Source organism: Tenrec ecaudatus, chromosome 2 (genome assembly GCF_050624435.1).
Source record: "Tenrec ecaudatus isolate mTenEca1 chromosome 2, mTenEca1.hap1, whole genome shotgun sequence".
NCBI lineage: Eukaryota > Metazoa > Chordata > Mammalia > Afrosoricida > Tenrecidae > Tenrec > Tenrec ecaudatus.
The window spans coordinates 205575291-205596179 of NC_134531.1; the positions used below are offsets into that span (position 1 = coordinate 205575291).

Below are 20889 nucleotides of genomic sequence, written 5' to 3' on the forward strand. Positions count from 1 at the left end.
GCGCGTGGGGAACGGGAGGTGGGTTTGTCCCCTCGGCGTTGGGCTTGGGTGGAAGGAAGAAGAAGGGCCTTGCTCTCGTCCCGTTCCGCGTCAGTGAGGGGCGGAGCCGCCCCGACGCCCGGCGCGCCCACAGCCAGTTCGATCCCGGGTCACCGCCCACGGCCCGGGCGCCCCCGGAGGCGGGGACGACTAGCGCAGCCGAACACGCACCACGGCCACAGCACCGGAGCCGTGGGCGGAGGCGGGGCACGGGGCGGGGCTCCCGTTTCTCCGCCGCTCGCCCCGCCTCACTCGAGACGCGCGCGTGCGCATTCCGCGAGGGCGAGGGCGTGGCCCGCACTGGCCCCGCCCCGGCTACCCGGCGTCCTCCGCGGCACCAGGCACTGACGTGGCCGCCGTCAGAGCCGCCATCTTGTGGGAGCGAAACCAACGCCTGGCTCCGAGCAGCAGCAGCCGCAGCAGCCGCCCGGCCGCCGAGAGGTGAGACCGGGGGGCAGAGGGCGCGGGTACGGGCGAGCGGGCAGGCGACAGAGTTAACCCTGAGGCTCGCGTTGTCTTTCCCCCCATCGACAGAAGCGGCGTCCGAGGCGGCCTGATCGCAGGGCCGGGGGGCTCGGGGCTGGGCCGGGAGGCTCGTAGGGGCTTGGGTCGGCGTCTCCTGTGACTCCCCGCCACCCCCACGTCCCCCAGTTGGCCTCTGCCCCCTCAAAGTGCCCATGCGTCGTCTTCCTACACCCCCGCGGCCTCCCACTCGTTGGTCCCGAAATCCGGAAATCCGGGCTTTGGTGGTGGCCTTCCCGGGCTATCGGGTTTTTCCTTTTCCTTCGAAAAGCCTTCATTTCCTGCTCTTTCTCTCGCGCCTTCCCCGCTCTCGGAGCTGAAAGGCTTGCTTCCTTCTGTGCTCAGGAACTGACTATTCGGGCGGGACTCGCGCGACGGTGCCGGGCGAAGGGAAGGGAAGTCGGAGCCGGTGCGTTTGAGTCATTTTGCGGTGGCAGGGTGGAGGAGGAAGCGGGGCGCTGGAGCTCTGGGCGGGGGTTGGGGGAGGTCCCCCAAGGACGGGTGGACAGCTAGACGGCTAGCTGGCAACCCCTTCCCGGCACCCCTGGGTGCAGGCCTTTGAAGAGGACATTTGGAAACCTCATTGCAAGGATCAGGAAACTGAGTCTTGGATCGGCTTCGTGACTCAGTGAAGGTCACAGATCGCTAGGGCTTGAACCTAGGCCTCCCGACTCCAGTTCCTGTTTGCCTCCAAGACGGGTGTCCCGCGTCCTCCGGCCCCGTGCTGGGGAGGGGAGGGGCCGGGCGGCTGGTCGGAGCTGCCCGTGGGCCGGGCCCTGTGTCTGGTCTCTATTCCGGAATTGGATGTTTAGGTTTCAAGTAAAGAGTCTGTAGGCCTCTAATGCAGCGTGCCCGAGAGCTGTGAAAACTTCCTATGAACGCCACGCTCAAGGAGCTGCCGTCTAAATACATCTGCACCCAAGACTCCCGTGGCCTTTATCGGACTTCCTTATCCGTGCTGTAACCTTAGAACTTTTCCCTTGCATGTCCAAGAGAACTGATAAGAATATCTGTCCAAACTGGTGACTCTTTAACCTGCCCATAAAATAACTTGTTCCTAAAATCTAAGCAGTTTTGATAGCAGAGCTCTGACCTCATGCTTTCTTATTGCACAATCCAGGTGGTTATGGCATGTAAAATTGTAATTTTGTTAATAAGACTCAGCAATTATAAAGTATTTAAAATATCAGGTAATTAATTCAGACAGTGCCCCCGAGCCCAGTGACACACTCCCCAGTTCATAAGGAAAAGCAAATCGTCTTCAATGAATTGAGCAGAATTTCACAGAAAATCGTTGGAAGGCAACCAGGGGAGTTGAAAAGCTTCAGGGTAATGCCAGAACTCACTGTTGGGAGCTGTGTCGTTGGTGTCCGCCCTGGTGTTGGAGTTGTCACTTTTACTTTTCTGTTTCCCAACTGGGGCCAGCAGTTTGTCCATGCATGCTGGCTAGGTGCTTGTGTTCCAGCAGTGTCTGGAGGAATGTGTAAAGCAAGATACTACTATGCCTGTGTACTGATCCTGTAGTCCACCCTGATGTTTTCCTACCTTTTAACAAACTCTTGTTGCTATATGGTGTCATCACCACTGGCTACATTGTGAAGAGGTGTATTGTTTTGTTTGCACTTAGATGTTCTGGTAATCTAATGGTAATAAGTTCCAAGGTCCTGGATGTGCCGGGTTGTAGTTTTACTTACCTTCATGAATGTCATTGCTGATAGCATTAGAAATGGGTTGTTTGTGTTAGGGTGCTATCAGATAGATATGCAGAATTGCTACCTCAGAAAGGTTTAAAATCAATGATTTGGTTAATAGCTGGCATGACTTAAACTCCCTATTCCACAAGGAGAGAAAATTCGCACAAAGCAAAACTAGTTTTGTGCTCTTTATTACAGTTCTGGCTTTTAAAAGTCTAAAATCACTTTGCTTCTTGCACAATGTGAAGAGGACATTCAGGCATTTTCAACTCATGATTGGGCTGCAAACCTTGAGATCAGCAGTTAAGGGGGTTGGGGGACACAGATGACAACCAGGAGGCTTGCTACTCCCATAAAGAGCTACAGTCCCATAAACTCATGGGGTAGTTCTGCCCTCTACCCTGTCCTATCCTTTATACCTTTATAGGGTCACTATGAGTCGGCTTCTACTCAATGGCAGTGATTTTATTTTTGTTCTGCGTAAGACAAGGGAAAGAACTAAAGGAAGGTACATTCTAGATCTTTATAAAGTTTATTATTGACCATCAACTGTTGAGGTGATCTTCAGAGGAAAATGGTCATATAAGGTCTCTATTAATATTCCATGGCAATGAGTTTGGGTGGGATTTTTATTGTTGCTGTTTTCAGAAGTAAAACTCACCAAAGGGAAAAGGGATTTGTTGTGCCAAGTTCTTAACAATAGTATATTAATTTCACTTGAGGCTGTTCAATCTGTTGTCCCCGGCTTTTTCAAATTAAATGTTTTCTTGGTACATTTGGATTTTAAGTCGATTGCTAAACACAGATCGTGTTCGGTGTGCTTTTTTCCCACACACATCGAGTTGTCAGTGGTATACTTTATGAATGATCACACCTCAGCCATTCCGGATTGCCCATGCATTTTGCAGGCTGCCCTGCCCACACTGCTCCTCCTGGGCATTCTCCCCTGGGCATTTCCAGCCTTCATGACTTTATTAGTGGAAAGGAAAGGAAATTAAAATGCAGTTCTCTTCGAGGCAGTGGGAGGAAGCTGAGGCTTTTCTTTCTGTGTACTCTGTCAACCCGCATTGACATATGGATGGTTGTCAACATCGAACATGTTCTGAAGCTGACTTTAGGGGAAGATTTTGCCTTAATAGTGTATTGAATCTAATTCCGCTTATTGGGCAGTAAGTAACTAACTGCTTAGTGGGAGAGAAAGGAGATGGAGGTTTTCAGTCACACAAATAACACGTAGGATAATGTTTTTTGTCTTTAGGCTTACATCCTCTGGTGGTTGTTAAAAACTCTTAACTTATAATTACACCTCATTTTTTCCACAGCTCTCTAGCAGTATATGTTATTCTAAAGGTTTGTTTGACATGATCAGGTGGGTCAGATGACCTGTAGGGTTTAGTTGTAATTGCACAATTTAACACAGAAGCATTAGAATTCTTTATACCTAGAAGAATTCCATAGGCCCTCGTACCCTAGCATCCTATCCTAGCCACTCCCCCTTAGGAGTTTGCGAAGAACAGTGGAGACATCTGGTTTGGGAACCTAACCTCCACAATATCACTTGTTTCCTGGTTTTACACAAAGAAGTAACCGGAGCTTGGTGATTTGTCATCAGCAAATAGAGGAGTGGAGCTCCTTAGAGGCCATGACAATAGTAAGGGTGGGTGGTTGAGTGACAATAAGGGGCGGGGAGTAAAAAACTAAGCACATTTCTAAATGTCATTGAGTGCTATTCATTTCAGAGGAAGACATTTTATATACCTCTGAAGCTCCAAAGGGTCCCTGTTGCTATGCTTACTTGATCATGATCTAAGGCAGTGGTTCTCAATCTTCCTAATGCTGTGACCCCCCCCCACACACACACACACAACCATAAAATTATTTTTGTTGTTACTTCATCACTGTAATGTTGATACTGTTAGAATCGGGCGACCCCTGTGAGAGGGTGGTTCGACAACCCCCCCCCCCCAAGGGTTCTCGACCCACAGGTTGAGAACTGCTGAGAGCCCTTATGGTGAATGCGGGTTTCACGTGGGGCTTTTAATCATATACCATATGTACTCGTGTATAAGCTGAGTTTTCTAGCACAATTTAAATGCAGTCTTTGTGGAAAAATTAGGTGCCTCATCTGATATTCGGTGGGCTTATAGTCGAGTGTATATGGTAAGTGTAGCAGTTTGAAACCTCCATTCACTGTCCTCAGGAGAATGAGGAGGCTTTCTGCTTCCATAAGAATTTACTGCTTTGGAAACCCAAAGGGACAGTTCTGCATTCCCTGTAAGATGGCTATGAGTTGGATACTCATTGGTTGTGAGTTGTGGTCATGATCTTTGTACATCTTAAAGATATATATATGTGTGTGGTATATTAGAAAAACCAGTATTACTCTTAAAAGGGATACTTTTTAAAAAAATCATTTGATTGGGGGCTCATACAACTCATCACAATCCATCCTTACAAAAGGGATACTGTTACTAATAAGAAAGGATTCGTCTCCAAAGGACTTCCAGTGGTGGTAGTTGTGTGTAAACTTTTTAATTGTGTCAATGCTGCCATGTATGGAAACCAAACAGGAGAGTTGGTGGCTACAAGCCTCAAAAATTTTAAACATGAAGTTAAAAAATGGATACTTTTAAAGTATTTTATCCGTTTAATTTGAATCCCTGGGTGGTACAAATGATTAGCAAACTGGACTACTTACTGACTGAAGGTTAGAGGTTTGAGGTCTGCCAGAGGGTGCCTGGGAAAAAAGGTCATCTATGGAAATTGAAAACCTTATAACACAAACGACAGGACAGATAATTTTCCAATAAAGTTATACTCTGGCGTACATGGTTGGCATCTGGTTAGTTACCAGTTTTATTTAAAGTACACATCTCCATGAAAATGCTGTCTAGATTGCATCTATAGTCCTTCATGAAGGGTAGAAATGTGGGTAGAGGTGGAAGTTTGCCAGCATTTTGGTCCGGAATCTCAGGGCACTATCCTTATGAAGACTCCACGGTGTGTTCTGTAAGGAAGTAAATTTACTGGAAAGTTTACTGTGTGTATAGATCAGAATTCACTACTTCATTGTAGTCTGACTGAACTTGTGTTAATTTCTATTTAAAATACATATTTTGGCAAAGTATTGATAGCTTAGCATTTCATTTACGTCAGTTATGGGAGATCCTCAAGGTTATTGGGAAATTAAGTGGAAGTGCAGATTTGAAAAGCAGAGTTTGGGAGCACCCTGGTATTTTAAAGCCATGCCTTTGCCTTGAGAAATTAACAGTATCACTAATACTCACTGGGCTTCTAGTCTACATTGTTAACATTCCAAAGAAATGTTCATATCAGACCATGCTTTAGAATAACTTAGAAAAACAACATGAAATTAAATATTGGCTTAGTAGGTTTTTACCAGCAGACTACTTTTTAGGGAAAATATCTGCAGATGTGTGATTCATCTTTTTGATCCGTTATTTCATCTTTGTGATCCGTTATTTCATCTTTGTGATCGTCACTTCTAACTAGTGCCGAGCTGAAGACTGGTGGAGATGAAGAGAAAGACGTTTCTAGGCAGAGGAGGCTAAACTGACAGTGAACAAAACACACACGCTTCTTGGCAGATTTAGCGTGCATCTTCACACAGGAGGCAGACAGACAGTAAGCAAGCAAAAATAGGTGGATCTAAAGTGCTGTTGGGGCCTATCAAAACTGGGTGGGGTGGGGGAGAAGCCAGGGAGGGACTGTCTTACTGGTGTCAGAGAAAAGCCTCCCTGACTGGAAACGCTTGGGCAAAGGTGGAAAGATGGGAGGAATCAATTGAATCTGTGGAAAGAATCAAGCTTTACAGATAGAGGATGAGCCCGTGTACGAGGCCTGAGCAAGCGTTGATATTTTTGAGACCTACCGGGAGTACAGTGGGGAGAAGCTGGAAAGAGTGGACAAGGTTGAGCTGAGCAGGGCGGCATTTCTGAGAGGGTCTCTGCAGCCTCTAGGAAGTGTATTTTGGACACTTGTCAGCGCGATTTTCACCTACTCAAGGTCTGCACTACGGACGGACTGGCATTTAATGGCCGAGGCAAACACTTCAGAGGCATCCTTGTTGGTGTAAAATCCAGTTACAATATCTGCTTGCACACAAATCACTTTTTTTGGCATAGTTTTAAAAGATGCTCTGAATTTTCCAGGAATGTAACTATTTTGTAACTCAAGGGTGGTTTTATTTTGTTTTCAGAGCCTTAACAAGAGTTCTATTTCTGGGAGGGGATTGCTTCATGGACACATGAAGTGTCCTTCAGTAGTTGAGATCCCGAGAGGCTGTGCAGGTGTGCAGTTACAGCTGTTTGTCATGGTGTCCTCTGAGGAGATCCACAGCTTAATCTTAGTCTGGCCCTGATCAGTGTGAATTATGTGCAAGGGGACTTAAAAACACTTGAGAAAAATAGGATTTTCAAGGAGAATGGAATTTTCCCACAAACTTTTTGGAGTCGCCCTATATTTTGTTATAAATCACTACCCTTCATTTCCTATTGCATTACAGTTCGGGCAGTATGCGCCGGCCCCTGGTGCTATTTTGGTTACATTTATTGACTTCCTTTCAGGATGGTCATGGTTAAGGTAGCATTATAAAACCTGTTGGTCCCTGGAGCTTGATGGGTGGCTAAGTGGTTAGCACCCCGTTGTGAGACTGCTGGTGGTGCCAGTGCACTGGACAGGTTGAGCAGGAAGGAGTAAGTCATCAATCACACTGTCACAGTAACGGGTTTAGTCCAGTTGATGTGTTGGCAACACATTGTGAGGTGGGAGTGATCAGCTACTGCAGTCTGTCAGAGAGAGGGTAAGGTGACTTTTGAACCAACATACTAAGGAGACAATTGTGGAGGTTAAGGAAAATGTTCAAATCAGTCTGCCATTCATCGGAGAGGTGACAGAATTTGCTGACAGAGCAAAATGATAATAGAAAGGAATTGGAGGTCTCAACAGGATTTGGGGTCCGAGTGGCTGGGATGTTTCTGTACACACAAGCCGACATGATCCTGGACCTTTCTGTCAGAGAATTCGATGCCCAGCTGAAGGGGCTGTGTGTCGATGGGCCAGTAGGATGAGCTTGGAGTGAAGGAGAAGCCTGGCTGGGAATAGCAGTTTGGAGGTGTTAGTGTGTAGGCGGTAACATGTTGAGCCTGGATGAGCTCACTTAGGGAGTGAGGTGGTTGGAGGAAAAAGTGATGCTGCAGTGTGGCTGTGAGAAATCAATGATGGGTGGGCCCAAGGGTGAAGAGGAGCACTGAGGTGCAGAGCTGTGGTGGCAGAGTTCTCTTGACCGCAGAGCCGCCTTGGTCTGGATAGTAGGCTAGAGGTAGGAAATGACTCAGGCAAGAAATGGGAGTTCCCTATTACAAGACAGAGCCTTCCCAGAAATTGGGAAGAACTGAGGGGCAAGAATGTGGAGGGCCATGGCTTGGTTTGTATCTGTCTCCTCAATACCAGGCAGGGTGAGACTGCTTGCCCCAGAGGTGAAGGGGGAGTCAGACAATTGCTCTTGACAGCTGCTGTGCTTATTATTTCCTGAGAAAGAAATTGTTATCATCTCTGAGAAAAGGTGAAGTTGTAGCTTTATTTTCAAAATCATTAGGAGGTTTTTTGTTTGTTTTTTGTTTTTTTAACTTCCAGAGCAGCTGCCTTCCGCCTTCTGAGTGATTTGAGAATGAATAGCCAATTTCTTCTAGGGAAGCATATTAGCTGTTGTGCTTTGTTTCTTTTCTTTCGTGAAGTGGTGTGTGGCAGGGGTTAACAGTGACACCTGGCCCTCACTAAAACCTCACTTATCTCTATGAGACCACCCTGCACCAGTGGGTGCTTCGTGTGATGGGGCATTTGGGGGGGAATGAGCCACAATAGTAAAATCAGTGATTCCTTCATGCCCAGCATAAATCGTGGTGTTTATATAGTTAGAAAACTGAAGTGGCAAAGTACTTTGCTACAGAAATTAGAATCCTGAGTCAAACCCAAACCCTTTGCTATTGAGTAGATTCCTACTCACAGCCCCTTACAGAACAGTAGAAAGGCCCCCCTGCCCTCCCCCCCATAGAGTTGTAGTCTGCTATGGAAATTGACTGTCATATCTTTCTCCAGAGCAGCTAGTAGTAACCACTGACCCCCACCATACAGCCCAACAGGGCTTCGTCAATTCCTAAATGGCTACTCTGTGTGTGACGCTCTCACCACGAGAAGTGAAACCGGAATTGTGCTAATAGCATAGGAATGAATTGCAACACCCTGACTGATAAGCCATGAATAAACCTGGACAACAGTGCTCAATGAAGTAAATCAGACACAAAAGGACAAATGCTCTTTGATCCCACTTACATGAGGTATCTGGAACAGACAGATGCATACACTAGCCAGTGGTTTGGGGTGTGAAGGTTGATGTGTAGAAGTTAGCTGCTTAAGGAGTATTGAGTTTCTGTTGAGGCTGATGATGAACATTTGGAAATGGATAGTGTTGATGGTTGTATGTAGCATAGTGAATGTAATTAGTGTCACATAAAATTGTTAAAATGCAAATGTTTGCATATTTTATCACAATGACTAAACACAAACTGACCAGTTGTCTGCACCTGACAGTTCTGTGAGGATCAGTGAGGGGATCGCAGTAATCATAAGACAGGCTAGTATATGTGTCTGTGTACCTATTAAAATTTCTAGCTACTTTTAGAAGGTAAGTTTGGAATATTACCACAGACTATCAGCCTTTGATCACCGCTTAAATCCGAGACCTCTCAATTAATTTACCTGTGAGATGTGGGGAGCGGCTGTAACTGTTCAGGGTTAGTTCTGCAAACTGGTGGGGAAAGTTCAGTTGTTAGCCCTACTACTCACGGTATCAAGCTCTGCCTTTATTGCACAGCTACCAGTTCTGAAATGGGGGTGCCTAGTGTTGACCAGTAGTGAGTGAAGAAGGCTCCTAGAACCATTATGGAAGATGATATTGGCTTGTGACTTCAAAAATTGAGTTTGAGGGGACACTAGCTTGCTAGAGAATTGACAGCATGTGTCTGAACTAGGAGACGAGAGTTGAATTTTAGGCTTCCTCCCCAATGCCTTGCTGAGGAGCAGGGCTTCTGATCTTAGAGGCCTTGAAGGATTCCTGAACAAGGTCTTAAAGTAAGACCTCTGCTCTGTGGAGCTCACTAGATGGTGTGGAAGCCCCAGCTCCAGTTGGCTTTCAAGAAGTACTAACTAACTGATGATCTAAGTTGCCGTAATTACTAAAGGTTACCAAATTTGAGCCCAACATCTGAAAACAATTAGCTTCAAAGTGAGTGGAACTTCCTGGGAGTTCTGGATGTCCCGCTGCCACATCTTGTGCCATTGTTAATAGGGTCCCGCAGTATCGGATGGGACCTTGTCTCTTGTGTGGGTTGATGGGAATTTGTTTGGAGATTCAATTTTCTTTCTCACTGGCTAGTCCCTCAGGCCAGACAAAGGCTTTCCATACTCTTTTTTTCTTTTCTTTTTTTTTTTGTAGAAACTTGTCTTTATTTCCCATCAACCTAATTTCCTTGGAAGAACAGTTTAGGACCACTCAGTGGTTGTTCCTACCCACTCGGTGGCCTGAGCGATGGGAGCTGCGGACCAGTGTTCAGTTGCGGCCTGAGCGCCCCAGTCTTCAGTGGGGCACTGCTGGATGGGCACGGATCCATACTCTTCCCAACAAAATAGTTGGACCATGTCGGATGTTCAAGTTGCCCTAGTGGCACAGTGGTTATGCATTGGGCTGCTAACAGCAAAGTCCGCACATCAAAACCACCATCTGTTCCAGAGGAGAAAGAGGAGGCTTTTTACTCCCTAGCCCAGAATCCCACAAGGGCAGTTTTACCCTGCCCCTTTGGGGTCACTGTGAGTCAGAATCAACTTGGTGGCAGTGAGTTTGAGTTTTGAGTTAGGATGTAGACTCTTCAGTTGCTCTTGCTCTCAGAGCTATGTGCCCAGAAGAGTCCAGGGTTCTGGTCCTTGCAGTGTGGACCTTCCAGCTCCCCCTCTGTTTTCTTGTTCAGACTACTTACCACCTGATCTGGCCTTAATAGTGTTCCTGGTACTCCCAGCCCCTTCAGGTCAGGGAGTGCAGTTTTGTTCTGGAAGGTCTCTTCCTGGATCCAAATTGGTGTTCTTTTACTGAAAGAAAAGAGGATAACAAGCTCCTGAGGAGAAATAGTACCTGTGCCATAAGGGTGGGTGCGCAGGGCCATGCATGCAAAAGATGGGGCTCCCTCTAGCAGTATTCCCTTTGGAACTGATGGAGTTTCCACCTCTCATAAGGCAGAAGTAATGTGTCATTTTCTTTCAGGGATCCTGAGGGGTTTGTCTTTCTTGTGGGCTAGACCATCTGCTTATTTCTTCAGGGCTGTGTATGTATAGATTTCAGAAGGACACACATGTGTTTAAGAGCTTTGAGAACAGTTGTGTTAAAATATAAAGCTATAAGAACATGAACAATGGGGAAAATAAGTATTCTAAACAATAACCAAAAAATTCCAGTTAGCAAGTTGACTTCAATCCACAGAGACTCTAAGACTATATAGTGTCTCTAAAACTACACTATAGAGTTTCCAAGGCTGTAAAGCAGCGGTTCTCCACCTGGGGTCGAACAACCCTTTCACAGGGGTCACCTGATTCCTAACAGAAGCAAAATTACAGTGATGAAGTAGCAACGAAAATCATTTTATGGTTGGGGGAGTCACCACAACATGTATTAAAGGGTCTCGGCATAAGGAAGGTTGAGAACCACTGCTATAAATACTTACGGAAGCAGGCTGTAATGGGTCATGAATTGAGCTGTCAACTGAAAGGTCCGTAGTTTGAATCTACAAGCTACACCAAGGGGAAAAGAGGAGGCTTTCTACTCCTATAAAGACTTAAGTGTCTCAGAAGCCCACAGGAGCAGTTCCACTCTAGCTAGACAGGGTCACTGTGAGTCAGAATCGACTCAGTCGCAATGAGTTTTTGGAGACTGCCTCTCCTGAGAGCAGAAGTTGGAAGCAGCTTATTGATCCCAGCTGCTTTTTGGTTAGAGCCCATGTGCTTTAAACCGTGTGCCAGCAGAGTTCCCACGTGCCTCACTCTGGACATTTTGATGTTTGGTGTGTGCTTGCTCTGATCAATGTCCAGGATTCTAAGATTATATTATGGACAATGAGCACATGAAAGAAATGTCGTGTTTCCAGTTATCAGCACACACTGAGTGATTTCTAGATGCTGCTTTGAATTTTAGCTGGCAAAGAGCAATCTGAATTGATTGCCAGCGCTCTCCAGGTCAAGAAGCTATGGGAAGAGGCAACTGGGGTAGGCGCCATCACGTTAAGGTGCTGGCATTGGACGTCTCTGGCTCTCTGCTCCCCTTCTCCTGGACAGCGTGCCCCCTCTTTCTGATGGGTGCCTAGGATCTCGGCATAGAGGTTGACATCTATAAAACAGCACTATTTTCTTTGGTTTTCTTTTTCTGAATAACTGTGAACTTAAACTGTATCGATTGCAGGTGGTACTGCACTCCCTTCTCAGTGCTTGCAGATTGAGACTTGTCATCATTGTGTGAGGTTTGTGGAGTGCATCTGATCATTACTAGTATTAGAACATTCATTCCTTTTTTATTCTTACAACATTTTTTATCAAGCATTGGCAAAATGTGTAACACAGTATACCCAGTTAAAGAGAAGTATTAGCCCTACCAAAAGGACTGCTGGCTGACTGAGTTACAGCCATTTGTGTCAGCTTAGGGGACCTATCACTTAGGAAGGTAGACAGCTCACCCTCTAAAATGAAAGCCTTATGTAACGTGGGGTGAAGGAGGTGCATGTGAATGTGTGAAGACAGCTGCTCCTTAAAACAACCCTGGAAACCTTTATTTCATCTATTCATATGTAAGTAGGTAATACCCAGGCAGCCCCAGTTTACAAATGAAGCCCATCTGATAGCAGAGACTAGAACCGGAATATATTGCTTCCATCAGTCATATTACTTTCATTTTTATTCCTGTCTCCTACGCTAGATATCTGATTTGCTTCTTTCCAATGATTACTTATAGTTCAGATTACCTTGCTATGTTAAACCCTATTTATTAAATAGCTTTAATTTTCTAGGAGAATTTACACACTTACTACCTAAACACATTTCTTCTCCAGAGGCAAGATGTATAATTCTTTAAATTTAGAAGAGGCTCTGCCTCTTCCTTATTCTGAAACCTTGCTGAGACTTCTTAAGAGTGTAATTATAGCAGATGGTACAGGTAGAGGTCACAGGTACATTTGTTTCCAGCAGCTAAACATGTTCCACTGGATTCATTTATTCAAGTTGAACTGGTGTAAACTCACAAAGCTTTTTTTCTTTTTTCTTCTAAGCCTGTTCCCAGTTTGTGTGACGCTATTGTAGAGACAGGCAGTTTACTTCTTCCCCAGGTCCTCTGACCTTGTTTGCTACCCTTGTTCACAGTCCCCCTTGCAGGAGCTGATGTACAATCAAATCTATGAAAGCCAGGACCCAGGTATGAAGAACCTGTCAGAAGGAAAGGGTGTGATAAGACTGTTTACCCCATTAAAAGTGGAAACACTCAAAAGCAGAACAAACCAAGACCATCCCATTTCGTTCTGACCCTCACAGTCTTCACTATATTACTATTTGCTTTAATTCCTAAAAGGTACGCTTGTCGTTGTTAGCTGATCCGAGAGGGTAACAACCCTGAGGGACCTCTTTTATCGCCCTTTTTCTCCAGATTCATTTAGCCAAAAGCAGAGAGAGACTTTGCAGTCTGGCTATATTTTGAGATCACAGGACACTGCCAGATGTGGAAAACAACCTGGTCAGAACTTTCAATCACAGGAAACAGGACTAAATTGTTAAACTATTAGTCTTTTCTCTAAATTAAGAGTTGTTCAGGATGCCTGGCCCAAACCGACAGGCTTTTCTGAAAAAGAGTTTTTACTGCTTACTAATACATAGGACATTCAAGGTGAACCTGAAAAACAGGTTTGACTGAAGTGTGTGGAGGAAAGGGTAAAATAGCCCCTGGGTTGGGCATTATTATACAACAAGCTCCAACCTGTGCACAGGCTGTAGAAGCAGCTCAGGTTGTCACTGTTGAACTTTTTACCCTGGGACTCTGGGCCTGTTTTCCCTTGCTGTGAATTGAAGGGCATGAGCCATGCATAGCCATATCCTACTGCGTTCCAGAAGTCCACACGGAGCACAAAATGTGCGGAGTTCAGCAGGCAAAACCTGTCGGGAATTCTGACTATACTACTGGGGTCTACAGAAGCCTGTGTTAGTGAAGAGGCCAAGTGGTCTGTACTGTTTTGTCTCCAATTTAAGGAATTTTTATCTTGATACTCTGGGCCGACCACTAACTATCCATGTTTGCCTATTTGGTCTCTAATTTTTTTATTGCCATATAATTGACATACCATACAATTCAGTAGTTTAACTGTTCGATCATATAGGGAGAATCATACAATGATTGCTTTATCGATCTTAGCGCATGCACACTACCTTGACGGCGTTGCCTTTAAAATGGAGTTGTGCACTCACAGCCCGTTCCAGTGCTCCCTTCCCACTCCCACCTTCATTTCCCACTCCTGCAGTCCCTGTCACACACACCCCCATCACTTGTTATCACTGCGCAGCCAGCCCTCCTGTGGGTCACAAACTGGGAAATCCCACAGAAACAATGAAAAACAAAATAAGGTGGTGTGGATAAAATAATAATATAAAGACCAAAATACAAATAATGAGTAAGAAAGAAAAAGACCCTCCTCAACATTCCAAAAGCCAGGGAAGAAATTTCTGTCATGGAACAAGTAAGTTGGCTCTAATTCTTTGTCTTACATATAATTTTTTTTTTAACAGGTGGGGGGTGGAAGGTGGGAGTAGCCCAGGAACAGGCGAAAACAATCAAATTTGCCATTCAGAGGTATTTTTTGTCTGTCTGATGTGAGGATTTGGTGAGACTATAAATTTCTCCTGCCTAGATTTTATGTTGATTTTTTTAGGAACATACTTAAAAGCTAAAACAAACAAAAACGTAAACAGCAGTACGGCTCCTCTCAACCTCTTGCCATGCCTGCTTCCTAAGGATAATTCCTTTCATTGGTTACATGTGGATTTACAACACGCCGTCACTATGAATTTGGATTGACCCTTTCCTTGGCTGTGGGTTTTGTTAATTTTTTCAGGGTACCCCTCCCCCCTCAGGTGGTTTATTGGGTTAAAAGTTGGGGTGCTAACCACAAGCTTGTTTCTCAATTGGGTCTGCCTCTTCAGGGGTCAGATTCCAGCTTCCTCTGCCCAGTCATGCATTACATTCCAAAATTTGTGTTCTCCAGTCCCCACTTCCCCCATTTTGTTCTGTTTTTTGAAACTTGTGTTTATGAAAATGGACCATCAGTTTGCATTCAAGATTCATACATATTTTGCTTCCTCTCATTCGTTCTAATCCCCTCAGTATAAAACAATACTCATTCTACCCTTTCCTCTCCTCCCTTTGTTTCCTGTTGCCACTCCTTTCTTAACCCTTCTGAACTTTGTCCTTCGGCCACTGCTGCCCCTCTGAGCGCAAATGGTTAAGGTTTCTGTATTTTATTTCTTTACTGATTTCAGGAGTGAACTGAGAATAATGAGTGTGCTCAGTGCCCTGTTTTCTATAAATAATTTTTAATCTTTGCTTTAGGGAAGTTGGCTCTTTCTAGAAAAGGGAATGCTCTGGCAAAGATCTTCCTAAATTTTAAAGTTCGTTTAATTTTTTGAACATGTAACATGATCTAAAACCCCAAAGAATAAAAAGTGTCAAAGGGGCACTGACGCAACTCAGGGGCTCTACTCTACTGACCAAGTGTGGGCCATCGGCACCTCCATGTCCTCAGGAGTGCAATGCATTGCAGTGCAACGGGAACTAGTGGCCAAAGAAGTAAATGGTGGGGGTGGGGGGCGGGGGGAAGGTGTTCCTGTATAGTAAGTAACATAACTGGAGGAGGAATGGTGGCCCCACTTGGCACGTATCACAATGGCAAATATCACAAGTCATTAAAGAGGAAAATCTCCATCCCCCACTCCACTAGGTGAGATGCAGTGAGCAAGCACAGTAGCCTCTGGTGTGCCCAAGGTAGAGAAGCTGTAGCCTGTGACAGGGAACCAGCTGCTGGCTGGCCTGTCTCCTTCCTAACTGATTGCTGAGCTAACTACCCATTTCCCCAGACCCTGGCAATAGTTTTATAGTCTTCCAAAGTGTGTTTGTGTATGGATAATATAAGTACGAGTAATTCTTCAAAGAAACTCTGTTATGCACTTTTAGACAACTTACTTAATACACATATTAAGTAGTTTTCTACAGCGCCAGTGGTTCTCAACCTTCCTAATGCCGCAACCCTTGACCCCAACCATAAAATTATTTTCATTGCTACTTTATAACCAATTTTACTACTCTTATGAATCGTCATGTAATATCTGATACATACAGGGTGTATTTTCATTTTTACAAATTGAACATAATTAAAGCATAGTGATTAATGACAAAAACTAATATTGTGAAACATTTATTTCTAATTACAAATAAATGAAATTTTGTCTTGAAGCCTGGTGTGGCATGGGAAACAATCTTCATGCCGGGTCATTGTATGTGGGCAGGTTCGCCTGGAGACAGGAGAAGTGTCTCAGTTTCTAAGACCATCGAAAATAATGCATTTTCCGATGGTCTTAGGTGACCCCTGTGAAAGGGTCAGTATGTAAACAAAAACACCCTCATTCTTATTTATAGCTGAGTAGTACTCATTGTTCAGTAAATGTTTCAATGGTAACATTGGAAGCATTCAGCATTTGAAAAAAAAAACAATTTTTCTTAAAGTTCCTGTTTGTTGGACAAAGGGTGCAAAATCCATTTGAAGGATGAAAGTGTCACAGAGTGACTACATTTAAGTGTCCGGAGCAGGAGGCCACAGGACTATGGGCCCGAGTTTCGGTGACTCCTTCCTCAAGTCCAGCTTTTCCCCACGCGGCAGTGAGTCGCAAACCCAGTCTGATAAAGTCGTGGTGGCGAATGTGGTCTGTGCCCCAGGGTTTCTGTTGTGCTCAGTAGAACCAGTGATAGTGCGGGCCAAACCAGCTGTGCTTGGTCCTGTGTAAATCCAGGCTGAGGAGTCTGTTGCTGCCGTGAGGAACCCGACAGTGACCTATGCTGAAATGGAGGGGAGCAGGGGTGGGCATGATAGTAGAGAACGTCCTTGCACGCCCTACTTTGTCCTGTAGAATTACTGCCCTGGCAGGAGTGCCTTACAATGAACGCCCTGTCCTTTATAGAACAAAGGCATTCTGGTGTACCCTCCCAGGCTTTGGTGAGCTGGGTCTTGAGCAGAGGAGTTAGGTCTATATGCTTAGACTGATGTCTCCTAGTGTGCTCTTGGGAAGCTAGAGGGCCTGTCTCTGAGCCACATGGCACTTGAGTGAAATCTTGTCGTTCCCCACAGCAGGCTTCTCTGTGCAACAGGGAGACACCACTCCACTCCTGCGCGCAGGTTGGGACCCTGATTGGCTGAGGGCTCTTTTGGGTTCTTTGTGGCCCCTAGAAAATGTCTGTTAGAGCTTAGAGAAAAATCCAACATTCATTTGAAAGCAAGTTTTCAAGTGGTAAACATTTTATCATTAAGTGTTGTGGGTGTGATTCATTGAACAACAACATATTTGATAGAACTTGGAAATCTGGTTTGGTTCATTAAAAGTTTGGCTCTGGTTTCTCAGGATTTCTGAACTGTCCGTTATAAAGCTGATTTGGGGACAACTCATTGAATAGCTTAATATTCAGTGTTCATTGTTTCTGTTGCTTGGGAACCTGGCTAGTGTGATTGCCTGAGCTGTGAGCTTCCCAAAGGTCGGTAACACCGTATGTGAACATGTCTTAAGTGGGTGACCTCTGAACTGCTTATGCAGTGCTGTGCCGAAAATCCATGGAAACTCTTGTCATTTCAGGTGTCTCTGGCCAGTGTTGATTTGACCAGCCTGCAAGCATGGGGAATATTTTTGCTAACCTCTTCAAGGGCCTTTTTGGCAAAAAAGAAATGCGCATTCTCATGGTTGGCCTGGATGCTGCAGGAAAGACTACTATTCTATACAAACTGAAGCTTGGTGAAATAGTAACCACTATTCCTACTATAGGTAAGAAGTCCAGCCCTTCATGCAAACCTGTCCTTTGATCTAGTAGGGCACATTGCCATCTGGAACAACTTTGGAGGTCTTGGTTCAGTGACAGCAGCAGAAGCTAGCAGGCTCAGGAAGTGGCTTTGCTTAAGGCGAGAATTGAAGCCAGGAGGGAAGAAGGAACCTTCTTGTAGGGCATGAGGGAACAGCAAGGCCTTGACTGCTGCTGCCACCACTCATTCAATGAGCTCCTCAAGGCATCCTGCCAGCCCTTTCTAAGTAGCCGTCTGCGGGTAGGCGGGCCCCTTGTTCAGAAGATGCGCACATGTCTTCATAACTGCAACAGCTGCAGCATAGGAGGGCAGAAAAGACGCTCACCTTCCAATCTCTTGCTCCTCAGGTTTCAACGTGGAAACTGTTGAGTACAAAAACATCAGCTTCACCGTGTGGGACGTGGGCGGCCAGGATAAGATCAGGCCCCTGTGGCGCCACTACTTCCAGAATACGCAAGGTAAGCAGCTGGTACTGGGCCAATAGGGCCACTGGGCTCAGAGACACACAGTGTGACCACTCTCTGGCTGTGTCTTCCTGATTTCACAGATGAGAAACAGGTAGACCATATATTCTATAACTACCATCCTGGGAATCCCAATGTCGGGCTCACTGGTTTCCCCCAGCAGGCTTCTCTTTTTCAATCAGGCAGCCCCAGCCTACTCTCTGTTTTGCTGGCTGCCTACACTAATGTCTCTCACCACCAGGAGATGCCGCTGCCATTTTAGAGACGAGGGTGGGGTGGGGGTAGGGGGTTGCTTCCTGGAGGCCTCCTTGGGCAGTCTGGAGTATCGACAGCTCCTGTGGGATACCTGCGGGTGGTCACACTGAAGACCCTCCCAGCACAGGCAGCAGTCAGGATGCCCTTACCGCTCTTCCACCAAGTCCCATGAGCTCAGGCTCAGTGGTGGCTAATGGAAATCATTCCTCAGCCCCAAACTTTGCCTGTTTCTAATTTCAGAAGTCGGGTTGTATTGCTGGGTGGAGTGTTTCCAGTATCTTGCACTCATCCCTGCTTGCTTTGTAGGTTTGATCTTTGTGGTTGACAGCAATGACCGGGAGCGGGTGAATGAGGCCCGTGAAGAGCTTATGCGGATGTTGGCAGAAGACGAGCTCAGGGACGCTGTCTTACTAGTGTTTGCTAACAAGCAGGTATGCCCTGGGCAAGTCCCTCAGCAGCCAGCCCACAGAGAGCCCGATGCAGTAAGGGGGTGAGCTAGCAGGGTTGCCCCGGGAGTAGGGTGTCATCAGTAGCAAACACTGTTTGCATCCTTCACCACCCTGTGTGATGGTGGTGGTTCTCTTGGGGCATGAGGCACACTGAAGTGATGAGCTCAGATGGAGTGTGCACACTGCACCTCGGCCTATGGCGAGCCGACAACCCTGAGAAGTGCCGCTTGCTCATGCAGACTCCTGTTTTATCGTCTTTCTCTCCAGGACCTTCCCAATGCCATGAACGCCGCTGAGATCACAGATAAACTGGGACTGCACTCCCTGCGCCACAGGAACTGGTACATTCAGGCCACCTGTGCCACCAGTGGAGACGGGCTTTATGAAGGACTGGACTGGTTGTCCAATCAGCTCCGAAACCAGAAATGAGCCGAAACCTGTCCTCCTCCCTTTCTGCCTCCTCTCCCTCCTCCTCCTTCTCTCCGCCCTCTGCTTTACTCTCATGTGGCAAACTGTGCGGCTCTGTGGTGTCGAGTGCCAGAAGCTGTCTCCATGGGTTTGGTCACAGTGTGTATGCACCATGCTGTAAATGTGGCAGACGCAGCCTGCAAACAGGTTTTTTATTTAATGTAAATAGTTTTTGTTTCCAATGAGGCAGTTTCTGGTACTCCTATGCAATATTACTCAGCTTTTTTTATTGTAAAAAAAGAAAAATCAACTCACTGTTGTACTGAGAAGGGATTCCCACACACTGGCCCTGGGCTCCTCCCAGGAGTTAGTGTGATAGAAGAGCCAAGTGCTCTCCTCTTGGCCTGAGACCTGTGTTGAGATCCATTGTGGTGGTTGGTTTTTAACCTGCGCTCAGTGCATTTTTTAAAAGTAGCGAAAAATAAAAGGAGAACACTTGAACACACCGAAGGGAGAAATATGCCTAGTGTAGGTTTTACAGTAACAACCTGAGTACTAGTCCATCCGATCGTCTGTGTTTCCCTTTGGGAACGTGAGAGAAGGTGACAAAAACAAACCCGCGATCAATTTTGCATGGTCACAATAGAGATCCCTGTAATTACGCTTTGTCTTTGGATCATCCCGTATTTCATAGTTTGTGCTTGTACTTGTGCTCACACGGTTACCAAGGAAACAGGCTTTGAGGCTGTGCTTGGCCCCAGCTGCCATCTGAGCACAGCAGACCCTCTGTTGGACCGCTGGGCCCTAGACCCCTTCATCAGGCTGGGCCACTCATGCTGGCCACTCAAAGGACCCATAGCGGGAACCTCTGCAGCTGGCTGTGGCATGGGTCGCAGCCTTTTGGCTCTCAATTTAGAAGCAAGGAACCACCAACCTCTTTATTTTGGTCAGGTGTGTGGTGCTTTTGTGTGACCACTTACCAGAGCAGAGAGCCCCAGTACTCCCCATGCTTACTCAGACACCTTGGCCAGAGCAGCAGGCTCCCAGAGCGCACGCACGGCCTCCTCCTTCCCACAGGAGTGCGTGCAAGCTGGGAGCATTCCACCCAGAGCGCACAGCCCGTTGGAGCACCCCTGTCTGTACATGTGTGAAGTAGCTTCCACTCCCTCATCCTGCAAGGGTCAGATTTGCCAGCGAGAAAATACGACCTCTACACTTTTTTCTTTTGTATTTTGATAAACACTGAAGAAGCTGGAGCTGTTAAATTTTATCTTCAAGGGGGAAAATCCCTCAGAACTGGTTTATTTGGTGTCGTGGAACCTCTTACTGCTTTCAATACACAATTAGTAATCAAATGTTTTGTATACTTGTTTTCAGTTTTCATTTCGACAAACAAGCACTGTAATTATAGGTATTAGAATAAAATCTCTTAACTATTTCATGAGCTCTTCAGTGCTTCGGTGCTGCCCTCCATTGTTCAGTCCTGGCACGTTGCTCGGAGAAAAACGAGCAGAGTGCAAGAAATTATTTTCGTATTCAAAATACAAAAGTCCACAGACCTCTGCGCCCTCCCCTCATCTGTCCTCACTCAATTGTGCGCGCGCGCACACACGACCCCCCTCTCCCCCCAGCTATGTGCTCCACCATAGGCCTTACAAGTCTCAGAAACCAATAGGGACAGTTCTCTATTGTAGGGTGGCTGTGAGCCAGAACCAACTTGATGGCATTGAGTTTGGAACTAGAGTGCGTGCACGTGTGCGCCAAGTTGTCTGCATCCACTGGGCTGAATGGATTGGCAGGGCCGTGCCAGGGTGTCACTGCAGTGGCCTTTAGCTTCCAGCTGTGTCTG

General features: G+C 46.1%; 1 protein-coding gene across 1 annotated transcript; it reads left to right on the forward strand.

The window, feature by feature from the left end:
• Nucleotides 1-329: 329 nt before the first annotated feature.
• ARF1 (ARF GTPase 1) lies at nucleotides 330-20479 on the forward strand. The gene is made up of 5 exons (XM_075542158.1): nucleotides 330-480; nucleotides 17244-17429; nucleotides 17812-17922; nucleotides 18490-18614; nucleotides 18900-20479. Exons 2-5 carry the CDS (start codon nucleotides 17282-17284, stop codon nucleotides 19059-19061), a joined length of 546 nt encoding a protein of 181 aa, XP_075398273.1. The 5' UTR covers nucleotides 330-480; nucleotides 17244-17281; the 3' UTR covers nucleotides 19062-20479.
• The last annotated feature ends 410 nt before the right edge of the window (nucleotides 20480-20889 follow it).

Excerpts from the sequence above, each read along its gene's own strand:
- ARF1 (XM_075542158.1), top strand. The coding sequence starts at position 17,282 with ATGGGGAATATTTTTGCTAACCTCTTCAAGGGCCTTTTTGGCAAAAAA. Across the intron at positions 17,430-17,811 it reads AACCACTATTCCTACTATAG|GTTTCAACGTGGAAACTGTT; the intron begins GTAAGAAGTCCA and ends CTTGCTCCTCAG. Across the intron at positions 18,615-18,899 it reads TAGTGTTTGCTAACAAGCAG|GACCTTCCCAATGCCATGAA; the intron begins GTATGCCCTGGG and ends CTTTCTCTCCAG.